Source organism: Giraffa tippelskirchi, chromosome 3 (genome assembly GCF_054371585.1).
Source record: "Giraffa tippelskirchi isolate mGirTip1 chromosome 3, T2T-mGirTip1v1.2.pri, whole genome shotgun sequence".
NCBI classification, from domain to species: domain Eukaryota; kingdom Metazoa; phylum Chordata; class Mammalia; order Artiodactyla; family Giraffidae; genus Giraffa; species Giraffa tippelskirchi.
Window position 1 is genome coordinate 117,308,936 of NC_137277.1, and position 22,115 is coordinate 117,331,050.

General features: G+C 33.6%; 1 protein-coding gene across 1 annotated transcript in view; it reads left to right on the plus strand.

Moving 5' to 3' along the window:
* The window catches only part of LRP1B (LDL receptor related protein 1B), a 2,070,111-nt gene that overhangs the window by 1,787,884 nt on the left and 260,112 nt on the right, over positions 1-22,115 (plus strand). The window contains exons 56-59 of the mRNA XM_081584839.1: positions 2,239-2,422; positions 7,150-7,235; positions 14,231-14,353; positions 16,059-16,240. Coding sequence (XP_081440965.1) covers positions 2,239-2,422; positions 7,150-7,235; positions 14,231-14,353; positions 16,059-16,240 — 575 coding nt within the window. The remainder of the gene's footprint in view (positions 1-2,238; positions 2,423-7,149; positions 7,236-14,230; positions 14,354-16,058; positions 16,241-22,115) is intronic.

The following is a 22,115-nucleotide window of genomic DNA, read 5'->3' on the forward strand; positions in this document are numbered from 1 at the left end:
GTGCTCAGGGCTGGTGCACTGGGATGACCCTGAAGGATGGGATTGGAAGGGAGGTGGGAGGAGGGTTCAGGATGGGGAACACATGTACACCCATGGCTGATTCATGTCAGTGTATGGCAGAAATCACTACAATGTTGTAAAGTCATTGGCCTCCAATTAAAATAAATAAATTAATTTTAAAAACTCTCTTTCAATAAACACTTTTAAAAAACCTTGATCTTAAATACAATTTCATTTGTTTATAGAAATGTCCATTACACTTGATAACTTTTACAAATTTTACCTTCAAGAAATTAATTTTCCATAAATATGTTTTTATCCAAACCAACTAGTTAGTATGGTAGTTCTATAACCTGGCATTAGCCATTCAAAGTAATTTTCCAAAACCCTATTAGAATTGGGACACTATTTGTTTCTTTATATAATACTCTTTTGAGAGGAATGTACTACATTCTATAACATGTCCTTTCACTTTTCCTGAAGTCCCCTTGAATTCAACTCTATCCTGTGTCTGCCTATGTGTCTTCTGGCTTCCACATGATCATATGATCTAATTTCCAGTTGTTTCAGTGATATCTTTTTGCAGCCTGTCAATTTCTTTTTGAAAATATTGTTGTTGTTGTTGTTTAATTGTGTAAAATATACAACTTAGAATTTACTATTTTAACTATTTGTAATTATACTTCAGTGACATTTAGCATCTCTCACATACACACTCTCTTTTTTATTTTGGACATAGCATAAGCACCAATTCCCCTGACTTCCTTATCTGGTGGTAGGATGAGTCTTCTCAAGGAAAGTAATATTGTCACAAGCTACAATCTGATGAGGAGAATTTGGGAAATTATGTTGTGGCTTTTGCTTTGATTTGCTGGCTTGCTAATGGATACTGGAGATTACAAAAATTCCTCTGTAATGCTTTAGAATTATTAGATAAATAGTGGTATAAATATTGAAGATAAAAGTGCCAAGGTGTTAAAGAGATTTGTTTTTATGTAAAAAGACTTGGAAACATTATTCATTTATCTTTTGAGCAATTTCAGGTGAAGCTGATGTTCCTTCTCCACATAATGAACACCATTTTTTGTACTTTGAAATTCTACCCCTCAGTTTTTTGTTTGCTGATTATTTAATAATAAGCACAAATCTCTCTCTCTAATATTTTGCAAATAGGTATATAGGTTCAAATGTTTACAATGAATGCTTATTAAATACTAACTTTTCTTAACAATTTAGTGTTCCTACTTCATGCTCCTATTCAGTACTCACAGGTTCCTTTATTCAAAGGCTATGGGATAATCTTAAGGTTAATATGATCATAATCATATGACCAATTATGTTCATTTTATGTAATTGTAATTCCCATATGCTACCTGGAAGGGGCTGAATATACAACTGAAAGACCAGTCATAGCCCCTCATTATTTTCAGGAATGCAAAGACGTATATTGCATGACATTGTACTGAGAACTGATATGCCAGTTAGTATGTATCACATGATCATCAGAGGGTTGTATGGAACATGATAGAGACACCAAGAAAAATATCTGATGATGCACATTGATTTAATTATAGTGGAGAAACTATGTTAATTTTATTATTTCTCCAGGTGTTAACATGTTTGGTAAAGGAATCAGACCCTGCCAATATATATTAATTGAGCCTTATTATTTATTAAAAATTACAGCAAGAACAAGCTCTCCAGCTGGCTTTATCTACACAATTTCACCTTTGTGCATCTAGGTTTCTCACAGGTTAACTAGTAACAGTGTCTACATTATAGATTTCTGTAAGACTCTAATGAAATTAAACATATGTGACAGTATTAGCAACCTTTAGAGCTCCATATAAGGGTTAATCCTTATGGTTGTCAAAACAGCCTTCTAAAAGCACAATATAATGCAAAAAAAATAAACTAAAAAGAAACAGAAGAATTTGATGATTTAGTTTTTCCTTGCCATTTTCTAGCCACCATGGCTTGCTGATTGATGCCAGTTAACTTTTGTAATCTTGTCAACCTCATAAGATCAAATGAAGATATTAGGGAGAATGCTTTTTTAAACTTATGCTGTACACCATATATGTAATTCCAATTAAAGTTTAATTGCTGCAGGATAGAAAAACTTGACATTATCTATTCCTCAATGATTTTCTTGCTTGACTCATGCTAAATGGATATCCAAAAGGAAGAGACAATTACAATGGTATAAATTGATTATGCTCATTTTTCATTCTCCAGTGCAAATGCTGGCCTGGATTTCAACTGAAGGATGATGGTAAAACATGTATAGACATTGACGAGTGCTCTTTGGGCTTTCCGTGTAGCCAGCGATGCATCAATACATATGGAACCTACAAGTGCCTCTGTACAGATGGATATGAAATACAGCCTGATAACCCAAATGGCTGCAAGTCACTCTCAGGTATTGAGTTGAACTTGTCCACTGATCCAGCCTCAGTTATACGTATGAATCCTCGATTTCATAGCTATTCTTATGGAATTCATTCCTCATTGATGTTGCTAATAAGTCAAAATTCTCCTCTACTTACCTTGATTGAGAATCCATCACTCTGACTTTGTGTGTTGTCCACACACTGCTCAGTTTGTAATACTATTGCAGTTTGGTCTTGTGAATTATTAAGTGTTTTGTAGATTTTGAGAACAAGTAAAAAACTATCTCTAGCACTGCTTTCTGCTGTATAACAAGCTCTTGGGAGCAGGTTTCGCTAAAACTAGTAAAGAACCTGTTGTGACAGTGTCCTAATAATTTTTCCCTTCTCCCTGTAAGACACATATATGGATGCCATATATGTGTGCCAAGGAGAAAACACGTCAATAAGAATAATAATAACAGTTATAATGATGACAACAACAGAAATAAGTCATCCATGTAAGACTATGTGAATTCTTCCAGTGATTACACAAGTATTATTAAACTTATGTTTTTTTCCAGTAGTGTGTTAAACTTTGTAAATTAAAAAATTCAATAAAACATGGCATATAACTTAAACTATGATTCATCAGGGGATAAAACCATGCTTATTAAAATGATGCAAAATGGTATATAATAATAACCTAAAATGGACAAAAAAATGATGTTAAGTTGTCTCTATTCCTCTTACTTCTATAATGAGTATAATGAATCAAATAGCATTGCCAGTTTCTCATATACATTTATGTTGATGACAACATTTAAAGCAATAGATGTTTTCTCATCTACTTTTATCAAATAAATAACAGGATAGGAATTAAAATGTTAGTTTTTAACTGATTACAATTTTGCACATATGGAGAAAACCATAACTCCTTTAAATTTTTCATTCCACTCTTATTCTTGGAGTATTCACCTCTGAAGCAATTTGCATATTATTTGAAGCCCATTGTTTTATTCGCTGGGCTAGAAGAAACACAAGCTGGAATCAAGATTGCCGGGAGAAATATCAATAACCTCAGATATGTGGATGACACCACCCTTATGGCAGAAAGTGAAGAAGAACTAAAGAGCCTTTTGATGAAAGTGAAAGAGGAGAGTGAAAAAGTTGGCTTTTAAAGCTCAACGTTCAGAAAACTAAGATCATGGCATCTGGTCCCATCACTTCATGGCAAATAGATGGGGAAAAAGTGTCAGACTTTATTTTTTTGGGCTCCAAAATCACTGCTGATGTTGATTGCAGCCATGAAATTAAAAGACGCTTACTCCTTGGAAGGAAGGTTATGGCCAACCTAGATAGCATATTTAAAAGCAGAGACCTTATTTTGCCAACAAAAGTCCATCCAGTCAAGGCTATGGTTTTTCCAGTGGTCATGCATGGATGTGAGGGGTCGCAAAGAGTCGGACACGACTGAGCGACTGAACTGAACTGAACTGTTTTATTCGCTGGGATACTTTTTTTTTCTTTTTTTTGCCAGCTCACTGCTTACTATATTATTCATTTACTGACACTGGGCAAGAAAAAGAGATTAAATCCAAAAACTAGTCAATATTTCCATTACTTTAAAGTTTTTACAAACAACTGTGTAGAAGTGATGAATGCTAATTATTTTTAGTTTGGGTCTTGTTATATCGTGTATCCATACTATAGTTGTTTTCCATTAACAATAATAAATAGAAACTAGTAATAATTTTGATAGAAAAATAAGTGTCCTTGAATCATAAATCTTTTGCTAAATAGAGTATAGATATTTTTTCCCAGAATTTATTGAGGTATAATTGACATATTGTATAACATTCAAGGTATACAATGTGTTGATTTGATATACTTATATATTGCAATATCATTACTACAGTAGTATTATTAATAGTTAACATCTCCATCACTTCACACAATTACCATTTATTTTTTGTGATTAGAACATTTGGGATCTTAGCAAATTTCAAGTCTTAGCAACTTTCAAATATATAGTACAGTGCTGTTATCTGTGATCATAATATGATGCATCAGACCCCCAGAACTTATTCATCTTCTAACTGAAAGTTTGTACTCTTTACCAACATATCCTCATTTTCCCCACCCTTCAAATCTTGGTAATTACCATTCTACTCTTTTTTTCTATGAGTTTTTTAGATTCCACATATAAGTGATATCATTGAGTATCTGTCTTCTGTCTGATTTGTTTTACTTAACACAATTCCAGCACCATCCATGTTGTCTCAAATGTCAGGGCAGGATTTTGTTACTTCTCACAGATGAATAGATCCCATTTACCTGTTGATGGACACTTAGGTTGTTTCCATGTCTTGGTTATTGTGAATAATGCATAATAAATACAAGAGTGCATATATATCTTTGACATCCTGTTTTCAATTCCTTTGGAAATGTAACCAGAAATGAGATTGCTGGATGGTAGTTCTATTCTTGATTTTTTGAGCAAACTTCATATTGTTTTCTGTTGTGTGTGTTAGTCACTCCATTGTGTCCAACTCTTTGCGACCCCATAGACTATAGCCCATCAGGCTCCTCTGTCCATGGAATTCTCAGGGTAAGAATACTGGGTTGCCATTGCCCTCTCAACCCAGGGATCAAACCTATGTCTCCTGCATTGCATGCAGATTCTATACTGAAGAGCCACTAGGGAAACCTGTTTTCTGTAGTGGTTATACCAATTTACATTCCAACCAATAGAGCACAAGGCTTATCTTTTCTTCAATCACTGCCAACACTTACCTCTTGTCATTTCGATGACATTCCAACAGGTGTGAGGTGATGTTTCTCCCTGGTCTTGATTTTCATTCCCTGATGATTAGTGCTATTGAGCCCTTTTCATGTGCTGGTTGGCTATCTGTATGTCTTCTTTGGAAAAATATCTATTCAGTTCCTCTGCCCATTTTTAAAACAGATTGCTTATTTTTTGTTATCTATATGTTTGAGTTTTTTTTTTTATATTAACCTCTTTTCAGATATATGATTTGCAAGTATTTTCCCTTACTCCATAGGTAGCCTTTCCATTATGTTGATTGTTCCTTTTGCTTTGCAGAAGCTTTTTTTGTTTGATGTAGTCCCACTTGATGATTTTTTCTTCTATTGCTTGTGCTTTTAGTGTCATAGGCAAAAAAAAAAAAAATCATTGCAAGGGGCAGTGTAAAGATTTTTCTCTAGGAGTTTCAAGATTTCAGGTCTTACATTTAAGTTGTAAAGAACAGAACTGCCTAAGTGTTTCAGTAGAACATAACTTCTTAATTTTGTATTTATATTGATGAGATGGCAAGACACCGTTAACTTAAGAGCCAACTCTTTTGAGTAGGCTTTTTAGTCTCAATTTAACCTCAACAGAAAGACTGGGATGAGTAGAGGTGTTGCCATTGCCTGTAGAAGGTGATGTCCAGTATCTGTGACACATATTTCCAATCTCTGACATAGAGTATAGTGCCATATATATGCACACACACACACACACACACACACACACTGTAAAACTAAAGAATAAAAGGAAAGTAATACATTTGAACAGAAATTAACAGGACAATAACTCTATAACAATGAATGATTTACAATAAAATCCTCATAAAATTAAAGTGATTACCTTTTTCATTGTTTTTTCTAACATATGCTGACATTAAATTTGCTCACCAGAAAACTAAGTATATAAAGCATCTTAGAAACAAAGATTTTTAAAAAGAGTTTGATCTTTATATATATGAATCATTGTTAGATTATTTTTATTATATTTCCTAGATTCTAGAACAAATAAGATATTAAAGCATGTTGAACAAATAAGAAGGATATAGACTCCTACTTAAAAGAAGCCCCCAGGCACATGGAAAAAGTTCATGTAGGCAGTGAAACTCTTGGAAGTTATTCTGAGAGCATAAGCTGGTTATATGATTATCTGGAAAGAATTTTCAGATTTATTCTGGCCTAGAGAATTCCATTTGGACTGTGTAGTCCATGGGTTTGCAAAAAGTCAGATGCAACTGAGTGACTTTCACTTTCACTTTTCAATAGTAGGAATGTTTAGCTGTACTATAGATTTCTAAAATAGATGAAGATTATACTTCTCAGAATTTCATTTAAAAATAAGATTTTGTCCCCCTCCATCACCCTCTCCCCCAGTAACCATAGGTTTGTTTTATACATGTGTGCCTCTATTTCTGTTTTGTCATTTGTATCATATGAGAAATTAGGTTTGACATATACACACGCTACTATATTAAAAAACAAGTATTTAATAGGGACCTACTGTATAGCAGAGTAAGCTCTACTCAATATTCTGTAATGACCTATATGGGAAAAGAATCTTTAAAAAAAAGTGGATATATGTATATGTATAACTGATTCACTTTGCTGTACACCTGAAACTAAGACAACATTGTAAATCAACTGTATTACAATTTAAAAAGAATGACAAAAAAGCAAGATTTTAGCAGTAGATATTTTCCACTAATTTCAAATAAATTAAATAATTTAATATTCAAGAAACTTGAGGGAAAGAGAAGGATTTGGAATTGTCTAGATTTCTGTACTGCACAGGTATCTGCTTTCTTTTCATATTATTATCAGCAAAGGTGCTCAGTATGAATTTTTTAACCATTAATTTACCAGAGGGCACTGCATTTGAAGTTGCACTGCTAGAGTAACTAAACTGAAACTAAGCCAAGTTGAAAACCAAAACTACTAAAAGTCTAACATTGTTTCTTGTCTTGGTATTTAGATGAAGAGCCTTTTCTAATTCTTGCTGATCATCATGAGATAAGGAAAATTAGCACCGATGGCTCCAACTACACACTTTTAAAACAGGTATGACATTTTCATGATAATTTGCTAATATTTAATATGGTCGCTCCAGATATAATTAGAGCTGTAGCAATACCTCATAATTAGAACTTTTGAACCATGTATGCCTATAAGATTACCATAAACTTTGTTTTGTTTGAATTGTCCGGGTCCTCCAACTTGTAATATCACACCATATCAAGGAAAATATAAGATGCAAAATCTAATTAATGCAAGGAAAAAGCTCTCTTAAAATATCTAAAATACTATCTCAAGAATAGCTAGAGAAGGTATAAAATTCTTTTTTAAGGTATTTTGAGCGTTAACCAAGTTGCCCCCACCCCCATCCTTGAGATTTAAAAATAAACATCTTTTCCAGAAATTTAAGTTTCTGTTCATAGAACTAAGGAATAACATGGGATTGATGATCCCTAGCCTTTAAAATTTGGAATTAGCAAAGGAGCAAAAGTATGACTGTAATCCAGTCATGGTTAAAAGGTTAGGAGATGCATATATTTAGCCTTACCATTGTCATCCCTCAACGCATCTACTTCGAGAATCTGAACTGCTGATCTGTTGTGATGTTTAAGTTCTATTGTCAGTGTTTACTTACATATACTATTTGAGATGAAAAGAAATGGTTTTCACTTATGGCAAAATAGAAATGTGAATTGCTTACCTCAACCTCTTTTTCCCTCTCAATCTACAGTGAAAAAAGCATAAAATCAAATCATTAAACTAGACTGATTATTACATTGGCTAGAGATATCATAGTTAATTTTAGCCTATCTTTAATTGTCAGGAAAAGTAGCTTCTTTGGGAAGATTGGGCTTGTATCTGTCCTGCTGCAAGCTTGTCTTTGCCCCAAAATGTGCAGTAGCGACATGATTATGTAATAGCACTGTCTAGAACAAGTTTGCCAAAAATAAGGATGTTTCATGTTCTCATGGTATGTTTATGCCTGCATGAGACATTACATGATAAAGGTCATTCATGTATGGATTTTTCAACAACATAAAGAATGCTTAACTAAATATATTTTTTCCACTCTCTCATGGGTACCTCCATTCCTATTAGAGTTTCATCCTTACTGGTTAGGAATTCAGTCTTACTTTAAGTGCAAATATTTGTTAGCAAGTGTGATGTTGGCTATTCCAAAAAAGAGTTGGATTTGCCAGCTTCTCTCTAAGTCACAGATTGAAAATGAAATTTTTATATGAAAATCCAGATTTCTGGCTACTCATGAAAAAATGAGTAGTGTAACATTGCCCGGCTCACATCCCTGAACGGGCACAATCCCAAGTGGGTGGCAGCTGCCATTTTGATATAAAACCCATGCTCTCAACTCACCAGTATCCTCAAACTTTCTGTGTGCTTACATGTATACTTGTCTTATTCAGGAATGTCTGTGAGGTTTATACTCTTGCTCTTGAATTTGGAGGATGCCACCAATATCCACTGTATTGCACTGCCTTTTGTCTCTAATTCTGCACCTTAACAGACTGGGTAAAATATAAAATATTTTTGTGTTCTTTATAAAAACTGAAACCTATTTAAAATATAAGAATTAGATAACTATTTCTTTAAGAGATGAGTAATAACCATAGGTATTAAGTTTACATAACTGCTTTAAACTGGAAAGTTTTTATTTCCCCAATGTTTTCTACATTATTTAACTTATTTGTTCTGCATGCTAAGTCACTTCAGTTATGTCCCACTCTTTGTGACCCTATGCACTGGAGCCTTTCAGGCTCCCCTGTCCATGGGATTCTCCAGGCAAGAATACTGGAGTGGGTTGCTGTGCCCTCCTCCAGGTGATCCTCCCAACCCAGGGATCAAACCCTCATCTCTTGCATTGCAGTTGGATTCTTTACCACTGAGCCACCGTAACATTTTAAGCTTGTATAAAACTTACAAAATATTTAAAATCATATTTTTATCTTAAGAGTATATCCCTATACCCTCTGTAAGCATTTCTATACCTTCAAGGTTAGGTGTGCAAACTATTGAATTTCTTGTATTGTCTCTGGAATTGACATGTCTCTTGTATTGACATGTTTCTATTTTCTGTTTACAGTATTTTTATTTGTTTTCAGCATTTTCTCTTTTTAGATTCTCTCTCAAAGAGAGAAAGTTCTGTCTTTAGAATACTCTATTTATAAGCTTAGATGAAAACCACAAATTTAACTAATACAGTAAAAGTATTTCTTGTCATCATGAAAGAACTGTAACAGAGCTTCAGTGGCAGCTCATTTCTTTATTTTCCAAACCTGTTACTCGAGACATTTCAGCTGCTTTTTTTTTTTTTTTGTCTTTCATATTTTGGCTAATATGTTATCAGAGATTGTTCTTAATGGAGCAAAATGATTTTTTCTGTCTGTATTATCTACATCCATCTTGTACAATCAAAACATTTTAATGCACACATTCTTATAGTGTTTAACTTACTGGTGATATAATATTAGACTGTTGCCAACCAGAGATCAAATTGCCAATATCCGCTGGATCATCAAAAAAGCAAGAGAGCTCCAGAAAAACATCTATTTCTGCTTTATTGACTATGCCAAAGCCTTTGACTGTGTGGATCACAATAAACTGTCGAAAATTCTGAAAGAGATGGGAATACCAGACCACCTGACTTGCCTCTTGAGAAACCTGTATGCAGGTCAGGAAGCAACCATTAGAACTGAACATGAAACAACAGACTGGTTCCAAATAGGAAAAGGAGTACGTCAAGGCTGTATATTGTCACCTTGCTTATTTAACTTACATGCAGAGTACATCATAAGAAATGCTGGGCTGGATGAAGCACAAGCTGGGATCAAGATTGCCAGGAGAAATATTAATAACCTCAGATATGCAGATGATACCACCCTTATGGCAGAAAGTGAAGAAAAACTAAAGAGCCTCTTGATGAAAGTGGAAAAGGAGAGTGAAAAATTTGGCTTAAAGCTCAACATTCAGAAAACGAAGATCATGGCATCTGGTCCCATCACTTCATGGCAAATAGATGGGGAAACAGTGAAAACAGTGGCTGACTTTATTTTTCTTGGCTTCAAAATCACTGCAGATGGTGATTGCAGCCATGAAATTAAAAGACTCTTACTCCTTGGAAGGAAAGTTATGACCAACCTAGACAGCATATTAAAAACCAGAGACATTAATTTGTCAACAAATGTACGTCTAGTCAAGGCTATGGTTTTTCCAGTAGTCATGTATGGATGTGAGAGTTGGAGTATAAAGAAAGCTGAGCGCCAAAGAATTGATGCTTTTTAACTGTGGTGTTGGAGAAGACTCTTGAGAGTCCCTTGGACTGCAAGAAGATCCAACCAGTCCATCCTAAAGGAGATCAGTCCTGGGTGTTCACTGGAAGGACTGATGTTGAAGCTGAAACTCCAATACTTTGGCCACCTGATGCAAAGAGCTGACTCATTTGAAAAAACCCTGATGCTGGGAAAGATTGAGGGCACGAAGAGAAGGGGACTCAGAGGATGAGATGGTTAGATGGCATCACTGACTCAATGGAGATGAGTTTGGGTAAGCTCCAGGAGTTGATGATGGACAGGGAGGACTGGAGTGTCGCAGTTCATGGGATCGCAGAGTCGGACGTGACTGAGCAACAGAACTGAACTGAACTGAATCTCTAGTACTTAAGACGGTATGAATTTCAGACAATTAGTGTAGTTTATGGAAATGAAGAGGGTATGAGGAAGATAAAGAAGTCCATGAGGACCCTGGACACCTGTGTCTTTGGGGAGTATTTGTTAGTGGTGACCACTGAGTAAGGATGTAAAGACCCAAGAAATTAAAGACAAGCTTTAAAGTTTTGACTATGGGTTGCTTGAAATATACCATTTTTGTTAGGAAATTTGTTTTTAACCACAATTTCATCATAGCAGTATAGAAAGTTTCAAGGAGTTCTAGGGAGTAAAAACCTTTTTTTATTTTCCTCAAAGATTTTTCTACATATGTAGACTGAAGTATAAAATATCAGTGATTGTCTCTCCACATTTTCTCCCAGTCAAAATAAATGAAAAGACAACATCCTTACCTTAATTATTTGGAAATTTTTTGCATAGTTAATTAGGAAGAATAATTTACTCTAATACCTAAATTTTGCTCTAATATCTTAATTTTCTTGAATACAATAAAGAGAACTAGTAACAATCTCATGAAATGCTATAGCATAAAATTATAACAACTGGTAGAACATTTTTACCCTATATATTCTAAAATATAGTTGTAGCTAAGGTAGCTATAACTTAAATTCACACAACACATTTAGAAAATGTACATGGATTTTAGAAATGTAAATTAATCAAGTCGTTTTCCAATATGCTATCCAATTCAATTCTAGCAGTGCCTTTCATTCCAGTAAAATTGTATAATGAAACAAAACACAATTTCCTAAATTAATCACCTTGAATCAAAGGGTGCAAATCTTCAACCACAGAAATAAAAGAAGCAAGTAGTATTTTGATGAAACCAATTTTCAGCTCTGAAACCACTCTAGCTTTTTGACATTATTTTGACCATGCCCTAGGCTGTTTTAATGTTCCTTGCATATGATTCTGCAAAGGGAGTTTTGCAGTTTTCTGTAGAGATTAAGAGTAAAGCTGTAGGAAAATGACTAGTTTGTCTTGATAGATATGTCAGAATTCTAAGCTTCAATTCCTCTGCATCCACAGATTTAATTTATTATAGTTGACTTGCTAAATTTGGAACTGGATTTTCATTATCTAAATTGATTATTGTAAAGAATGGAATAGGGTAATTCTGCCAAGACTGGAGATTGTGGGTAAATCTTTGCTAAAATGAGAGACAAGTTTCTGTCCATATCTTTCTTAAAGAACTCTAATTTACCTATCTGCATTGCCAGGCCATCACAGAACCCTAACCCATACCTTATTCTTTCAATGAAAAATGCTTTTAAGCAGAAAGATCATAGACTACTATTGAATTTAGTAAGTACTCTACAGAACTTGGAATATATTCAATTTATGTTTTAGAATCTTGATTGATTTTGCATAGATAACTTCTTAGGTTGAATGCTTATGTGTATTTAGTTAAGGAGTCTTCCAAATTTTAGTGTGCAAATGAATATTTAATGAATCTTTTGAATCTGAGACTGAATGTTAGTCACATTTTTTTAGCGTTTATGATCATTATTCTTGATTAGTGATGCCATCTGAAAGAAGTATAAATGTATTTATTCATCTGACCATAGTGGGGTTAGGCTATTTTGGGTTAACTTTATAATCTGGAACTGAAGAAAAAGATTGCTTCTTTTAAGACAAATGAAAGCATAAGATTTGAGCCTATGGTTTTCAACACCATCACCCTGAGAATTTAGCCTGGCTACAAGAAGAAAAAATCAGTTTTTGCCAGAACCTGCTCTGAGCTCCACATATAGGCCATTTTTAGTCTTGGAGGTCACTGGAAAGAAGTAAAATCTTAATACCAAAAATTTAGCGTTGGCCAGAGTTTTATAAAAAAGTGTGTATCTCTGATGCAGTGTTATTATAAAATTCTGAATATTGAGAATAGATGTGGAAACTGAACTCAGGTTTAGGAATTAACCACCCTTCCCCAAGGACTTCCCAAGTGGCTCAAGTGGGAATCCACCTGCCAATTCAAGAGTCACAGGAGATGCAAGTTCAATCGCTGGTCAGGCAGATCTCCTGGAGGAGGAAATGGCAACCGACTCCAGTACTCTTGCCAGAATAATCCTGTCAACAGAGGAGCCTGATGGTCTACAGTCCATGGGGTTGAAAAGAGTTGGACAGACTTAGCAACTGAGCGCACATCCTTTCCCAAACCAAATCAAAGCAAACCACAAAAAAACAAAACAAAACGACAACAACAAAAAACAATTGCTTTGGAGATGCTAATCCTTACTTATAGAATTATAAGTACTCATAAGCGACCCCTAAACCAATTTGTGACTTTAATGACATCTTCAGAGTAAATATTGATGTAAAAATCTTACATCAGATATAAAGATATGGCAAATACCTCTGGGGATTTGCCAAGTGTCTGTAATGTCAATTATTTTTTAATATATGAGTTTATATATTAATAAAATAATATTCAACCCTCAAAGTGAGTTAGCACAATTGAAATCTTGATTCAAGTTTTGTTAGCCCATTGGGATGGTAAATCTATGAGCCTTAACAATAGGTCAGAATTAAACCAAACCCTGGGCAATTATTTGAACAGCTCAACAGCTAAGAAGATTCTCAGATCCTAGTGAACAATCCTCAAATCTAATCAGTGAAACAGTGAAACCACCAAAGAAGCTGTGTTATCCAAAATCCATCAGCTGAATTCACGTTCAATTTTGTTACTTGATAAAAAATGCACTAACTGTGAGTCTGAAAGGAAGGATTTCCTCACATTTCTACCATGTGGAATAAAAATATGTTAACCAAGTTCCTCTTTGGTTAAATATTCACTAAAGTTTTAACTTTTAAATTTGAATATGGCACTGTATTGCCTAACAGGCTGCTTGCAGCATGAGAAAAACAGAGAATGTTAGTATGTTGTTGAGCCAAAGGCTTTTGGGGAAAGTAAGCTTTTTAAATCTTCTTTTCTGACTTTCTTCAGATATATATCAAAAGCTCATCTTAAATTATTGGGGATCATCTACCTTTTCAATTTAGATGTATACTCATAATAACATCAAATTAATATTAACCTAAAATGAAAATATTTTCCTTTATCTCTCTAAAAGAAAATTTTCCCATATCATTGACTATTTACTTAAACTATTTTCTAAACACTCCAATATTTTTCCTGTTTGGAAATATGCTCAAATAAACTATGCAACATCTTACATGTATGGTATAGAGAAAATGTAAACATATGATGCTTTTAAAAAGAATTGGTCACAGATGTTTTTTATTGTAAAACTGTAACTATTTAAATTCAAAGGGAAACATTGATTATTATGAATTCCTGAAATATTCTAAGAAGATTTCTGTTAACTATTATTTAAATATATTCTTTTTTATTTTTAGGGATTAAACAATGTTATTGGTATAGACTTTGATTACAGAGAAGAATTTATCTATTGGATTGATTCCAGTCGACCCAATGGCAGTCGCATAAATAGAATGTGTTTAAATGGAAGTGATATTAAGGTACCTAGACATTACAATGATGAGATAATTCAATATTGTATTGGTATGATTAAATTGAATAGAAAATGTTATTTGATGGTAATGACATGACTCATAGAATGTATTAGGTTGGTTTGAATTTCACATTTGTATGGTGTAAGTTAATATTACTTTAAATATGAAATTGGAGATTCTTATCCATGCTTCATTATAACATGATTGCTATAAGATAAAAATCAAATTGAGTAAATAAAATCTGAAAACTTACATTCACAACCCTATAAAGTGTGATGAATACTTTCAGCTTGAATGATTAGTGCCTGAGATTTAATTGTGTTGATTTCTATGAAAGAAAAAGTTGAGTTAGAGAATTTGTAATTGAAAAAAATAATTATTAGAATGTAGATTGAAATTATAGCACTATTATTTTGCTATAGAAGGAAATAGTTGAATACATTTGTGTAAAATCATGAATGCTTTGAGTAGACAGCATCAAAATTAAACACATGTCACATTCTAGATGTGAACTACTCTACTTGACACCAGTTCTATGTAATTTGAGTTTTAAAATTAAATCATTTGCACTGTATATATGTAGTAAAATGTATTAAAAGAAGTTCAAATTCAAGTAGATTGAACCCTTCAATTACTTAAAAAATTTTGAAGCCATTTATAATAATATTTTATAGAAAGCTTTGGTGGAAGCAATTAATTTTGAAAATATTAATGAAATCTTGAAATTATATATATATATATATATATATAATACCAAAATAATCAGTAGGTTGCATAATTCAGAATAAATGTTATTGGTTTTTTATATACAGCATATTTGTGCATACAAAGCCTATATCCTTATTATATTTGACATAGGTTGCAATTGGACACAACTGTTGAATAAATACATTTTTACTTCCCTTTGGTTAGGTTAAATACTGGAGAAGGAAATGGCAACCCACTCCAGTATTCTTGCCTGGAGAATCCCAGGGATGGCGGAGCCTGGTGGGCTGCCGTCTATGGGGTCGCACAGAGTCGGACACGACTGAAGCGACTTAGCAGCAGCAGGTTAGGTTAAATATTTAATGTATATTTTTGCTTATATTCTTTCTTTCTTTGTAGTAGGTAGTTTAAGTAGGGCAAAGATAGTTGGGGGCATGTTGAATTAATCGGTATCTCCCCCAGAACCTGTTATTAATAGATAATTATCAATTATTTTTTGTGCTCGTATGTGTGTGCCTCTACGTATAATCAGAGAAGGCAATGGCAACCTATTCCAGTACTCTTGCCTGGAAAATCCCATGGACTGAGGAGCCTGGTGGGCTGCCGTCTATGGCGTCGCACAGAGTCGGACACGACTGAAGCGACTTAGCAGCAGCAACAGCAGCAGCTACTTGTAATAGAATTTTTGCCCCAGACTTTGAGAGAATAAGTAAACTGTAATGAAAATATAATAAACAACTGTGTAGCCATTCAACAACTTTCTATTTTGGTGTTTCTTTCATTAAACCTTTATGAAATTTCTAGGGGCCTGATTACATACTGAGTAATCTCATAAATAAGTAAGTAATTTTATTAAGTAAATTGTTCTATATGTTGTGCTTATCTAAATTCCATTTCAATGTTTAAATGCAATTGTGTATCTCTAAAAAAAAAAATCAAGAAGTAATTGTTTAGTTCTTATTCTAGGCATTTAAAATGTTAACTTTTTAAATTCTTATTTTGTTAGGTAGTGCATAACACAGCTGTCCCCAATGCACTTGCTGTCGATTGGATTGGAAAAAACCTCTATTGGTCTGACACAGAAAAAAGGATCATTGAAGTATCCAAACTCAATGGCTTATATCCTACTATACTTGTTAGCAAAAGGCTGAAGTTTCCCAGGGACTTGTCTTTAGATCCTCGTGCTGGGTTTGTAACAAACATTGAAAATCTTAAAGCTTAAGACTGTGAATTATGTTCAATATGGTAAATCCTGGTCTGTAGATTTTAATATGGGACCCAATGAAAAGTGTAAATGTGTAGAAATTTTTATTGAGAAATCAAAAATACAAATGTGATTATCACAGAGAAATAGAAAATTAAAATGATGGAATTTTAGAGCAAGTATTTTTTTTAAGGTTTTAAACACAATTCTTTTAACAAACCAATAACTATATGAAATGAATAAAACACAGATTTATCCAATTTTAATGCCTTTAAATCTTGGAGGAAAGAGTAGCAAAGATAAACTCTTGGATACTGGTTTGCAGCATTTGTAGTAGTCAAGAATGGAGATATTGTAATTCCTGAACAACTTTACAGCAGGAGACATAAGTAGTATCTATGAATAATAAATAACTGTGCATTATCCATGCATTCAGAGGGAAAAGCATAGTGGGAATGTCAGGGAAGATTCATATTAGTGTTGGATTTTATTTGCATTTCTGTGTGAGAATGAAGAACAAGTCATCATAAGGATCAAGGACAGCTGGCTGGAGAATTTAGATTAGGGATGAACACACATTTAAGTGTCAAAGCTGCTTGCTAAAGTTCTATAGTTTATGACCATTATCATTTACTTTCAATTATGTTATTTTGGTAGGTAGAGAAGGCATATCATTCGCTTTTTTTAACACTATAATTTGAGTGATTACATACTCCAAAATGATCTCTGTAGAAGTTCAACCTATTGAACATGTTTTTAAAGTAACAAATTTACAGAAAATTTGCTTTTTAAAAATATCACAATATCACACATTTGCAATAAACAAGTATTATATTAACTCTAGTGCTCTAAATTTTCTGCTGTCTTAATTAATTTCCCATTAAATAGTTTACCAAATCACTGCTTTTATCATATGCAATAATTAAATTTTACTTCTTGCTAATATAATGTATCTTTGTTTTACTGTCTCATGTTTATAATTGACAAACTGATCATATCATAGTATGCCTGGAGCTTAATTTTAAATATTAATTTGGGTGAAAGCAATACCTAATGGGGAAGACCTGTACTGTAAATACTACAAACTGTTTCCAAGGTAATGGTGCAAGTTTTAACTTTTCACTGTATAATTATGTGGACTATTTTGTTACCTTTTAAAATATTTTCTTTACCATAGTAACAAAAGAGTATCAATTCTATTTTAAATGAAACAGAGTCACAATGGAGTCTGTTTCTATAGATATTACAAAAAATAATGATCAGATACTGTTTGGCTATCATCATCATTCATTCAAAAGAATATGCATATTTGAGTCATTTGGTATTTTATCAGAAGATATTTTAGTTTGTCCATTGACCTTTTCTTCAAATCAGTATGTCTGTCTTAGTTCTCATCTCATAATTTTCAAGATGCTTTATTTTCCAAATAAAGGAAGCATTATTTGTTAATAACAGTGTTTTGAAATTTCCTATTTATAAAGCAAACTGTATCCTACCCTAGTGAACACAGCTGAATCTAGCGTTAAGGTTTATTTCTCCCGGGTTAGAGTTATTAACCCATAAACTGATGCAGTCTGAATTTATCATCAGCATAAACCTGCCAAAAGTGTCAATTAAGATGGAAAAATATTAAATTATTGCAGATATTATGAAAGACTCCTTTGATTCCATTTTAAATAATATTTGAAGTATGATATGGAATCCTAGATTACAACCCAAGAAACATAAAAATCAGGTATTTTTATGAAGCTATTAAAGCCATATAACAACAGATAAACAGATTCTAACAGATAAAATTTAATGACACCTTTTTGTTCATACTGTTTTCCTGGTTCCCCAGAGTGAGACAATAGGGCAACTTGGATTTTAGTTTATATGAGATGAGCTTCAGGATGGAAATGCCATAGCTGTCTAAATTATTATAAAATCTTGCTTCAAAAATGACAGCTTAAATTCTGAGTATTCAATACAGGTGGAATTGAACTTTTCTATGTATGATTGCTATTGTGATTTGCATATGTTTTGAATATACCAATACTACTACTGACCCCTGTTTTCTTAAGTGTAATCTCTGTCCCAATATTTAGTGAAGAATAGAGCAAGGATTGTTCAGGGAAGATAAAGATCATTGGAATGTCTAATAAAACATCTATAAACTTTTAAAAGGTAGCTTGGGGATACTTTCTTAAAATGGTAGTATGCCAATGGTCTCATTTTGGATATGTTGTTAGTAAGAATGGAAAAGAAAATATAAGTAGATCAGCTTCCTGGTTATTATGTGAAAATTCAGCTGAAATCCAATTATCCCAGTTATTCTGTTATTGATTGGGAATCAGTGTACTAATTTAATCATAAATTTGGGGTGATTAATAGCATTTATATTTAGTATTTATTAACAGTAATTTATATAGAAGAGATATAGACATATTTTAAAGTAGAATAGAAAATATAAAACTGTACTGAGCATAGTTATTGTTCAGTCACTCAGTCTTGTCCAACTCTTTGTGATTCCATTGGCTGCAGCACGTCAGGCTTCCCTGTCCTTCACCATCTCCCAGAGCTTATTAAAACTCATGTCCATTGAGTCAGTGATGCCATCCAACCACTCATCCTCTGTCATCCCCTTCTCCTCCTGCCTTCAATCTTTCCCAGCATCAGGGTTTTTTCTAATGAGTCAGCTCTTCGAATCAGGTGGCCAAAGTATTGGAGCTTCGGCTTCAGCATCAGTCCTTCCAATGAATATTCAGGACTGATTTCATTTAGGATGGACTGGTTTGATTTCCTTGCAGTCCAAGGGACTCTCAAGAGTCTTCTCCAACACCACAGTTCAAAAGCATCAAATCTTCAGTGCTCAGCCTTCGTTATGGTCCAACTCTCACATCCATACATGACTACTGGAAAAACAATAGCTTTGACTAGACAGACCTTTGCTGTCAAAGTAATGTCTCTACTTTTTAATATGCTATTAGGTTTGTCATAGCTTTTCTTCCAAGGAGCAAGTGTCTTAAAAATTTCATGGCCGCAGTAACCATCTGCAGTGATTTTGGAGCCCAAAAAAATAAAGTCTGTCACTGTTTCCATTGTGTCCCCATCTATTTGCCATGAAATGATGGGACCAAATGCCATGATCTTAGTTTTTTGAATGCTGAGTTTTAAGCCAGCTTTTTCACTCTCCTCTTTTACTTTCATCAAGCGGCTCTTTAGTTCCTTTTCACTTTCTGCCATAAGGGTGGTGTCATCTTCATATCTGAAGTCATTGATATTTCTTCCCACAATCTTGATTCCAGCTGTGCTTCATCCAACCCAGTATTTCTCATGATGTATACTGTATATAAGTTAAATAAGCAGGGTGACAATATACGACCTTGACGTACTCCTTTCCCAGTTTGCAACCAGTCCATTGTTCCATGCCTGGTTCTAACTGTTGCTTCTTGACCTGCATAAAGGGATCTCAGGAAGCAAGTAAGGTGGTCTGGTATTCCCATCTCTTTAAGAATTTTCCAGTTTGTTGAGATTCACACAGTCAAAGGCTTTGGCGTCATCAATAAAGCAGAAGTAGATGTGTTTTGGGTTTTTTTCGTAATTTTCTTGCTTTTTCTATGATTCAATGAATTTTGGCAATTTGATCTCTGGTTCTGCTTCCTCTGCTTTTTCTAAATCTGGGCTTAAACATCTAGAAGTTTCGGTGCACTTACTGTTGAAATCTGGCTTGGAGAATTTTGAGCATTACCTTTCTAGCATGTGAAAAGAGTTCAGTTGTGTGGTAGTTTTAACATTCTTTGGCATTGTCTTTCTTTGGGATTAGAATGAGTGTTCTTTGATCTTTAAAATGTCACTTCAGCATAACAAAAATTCATTATGATAGACATTAAATTGAATGTATGTTATGACTGGTTAACAGAAAATAAATTCCTCTGCTCATTCATTTATTCAACTCATATTTCTATAGCATCTAGTGTATATCTGGCACTCTTCTAGGTATAGTATAAAACAAAGATACAACCCCTGTTTCAAAGTACTGGTTCAGTTAGTAGGCAGATAGCAAATAATTATCATACAATGCAGTACCTCTAAAGTGGAAAAAACAGAACATGTGTCTGTCTCAACTGGAATCAGTGAGATTTTCCTGGACAAGACTGGTGAAATATGAATTAGCCAGGTTATGTGGTCCACTTCAGAGCAGAAGCCAGTTCAGGCAAAAAGAAGTTTTATGGAAAATTAAAGACGTATAGGAGACCATGGCATATCCAAAGAATAGAAAAAAAACTCATACAAAAGGAGCAAATTAGCTATATATAATTGTGGAACTTTGATACCAGTTTACAGAGTAAAAAGAAGCTAGGAATAAATCAAAATGTAATACAACACGACAACAACAATGAAACAAACCTTACAAGACTTGTGGATTGGGCAAGGCAGGTAAACAGAAAAATGACTTCCTCAGAATAGGAGGAACATAGGAAAAGGGGCGGATATAAGAAAGTGAAATGACCTATTGGGAGTTGGAGTTCCAAATAATAATAATAATGATAATGATGATCACTACCACTTCTATAGTATTTTACAAATTAGAAAAATCTATCTATGTTACATCACTTTAGATGCTTATACTGCTTTCTTGGAGTCTCTGAAAAAGACATGATTGTTTTTATTATTATATTTTTAGTACAAATAAGAACAGGTTTCCCTGGTGGCTCAGAGAGTAAAGTATCTGTTCGCAATGTGAGAGACCTGAGTTTGATTCCTGGGTTGGTAATTTCCCCTAGAGAAGGAAATGATTACCCACTCCAGTATTCTTGCTTGAAGAATTCCATGGACAGAGGAACCTTGTGGGCTACAGCCCATGGGGTCACAAAGAGTTGGACACAACTGAGCGACGAACACACACACTCACAAAGAACATTCAGCCAAAATGGCTAAGTGGTTTTCTCAGGATCATTTAGGTAATATGGTATTAAACTAGGGATTTAATTCAGTTTCTAAGCTTTGGTCAGCTCTTTTCTCTATTGCATCACATTAAAGTTTACAGTAACAAAATTACCTTGAGCCATGAGCAGCTTTTCCAAGAGTCATCCAAATAAGGCATAGAAAACAAATTTTTTTCCTATTTTGACAATTTGCCTTTTTACAAAATTTAAATTACTATAGATAGTATGAGTTATTTGGGGAATTAAAGAAACTGCATAATAATTACAAGCATGCCTTATTTTTATTTTTATTTTTTTTTTCCTCTTTTTTCTTTTTTCTTTTTTTTTTTCCTCTTTTTTCTTTTTTCTTTTTTTTTTTCCTTTCTCTCTTTTTTTTTTTTATTTTATAAATTTATTTATTTTAGTTGGGGGCTAATTACTTTACAATATTGTAATAGTTTTTGCCATACATTGACATGAAAAATGTGAACTGACACAAATCAGAGAAGAATTTGTGGAGAACAGAGGAGACAATATAAGTTATGTCTGAATGAAAATATCTATATAACTGAAGAGACAGGAGCAAGGCAGATGATACGATGAAAACACAGAAGTGAAAATTATAGAACTATAAATACTCCAAGTAGAGCTCAGTTCACACATTTCCAAAGTGGAAAGTCATTTGTAGAAGTCTGTTTGTGTCTCATAATGAAAAATTTGAATATCAAGGAGAGAATTTCAAGCCTCAAACTGTTACTGAACTTATTGAGGATAATGTAAGAGCTGTTGGACTCCATAAAATATGTTCTTCCTCTTCTTTCTGGTATCTTGGTTCAAGATGGTGATAATATTAGCCAAATAAAAAGTTCAGAATAAAAACACAAATTTAGATTTGCTATTACACAGAGGTCAGATGATTTGAAATTCATAATTTACTATGTTGTTGTTATTT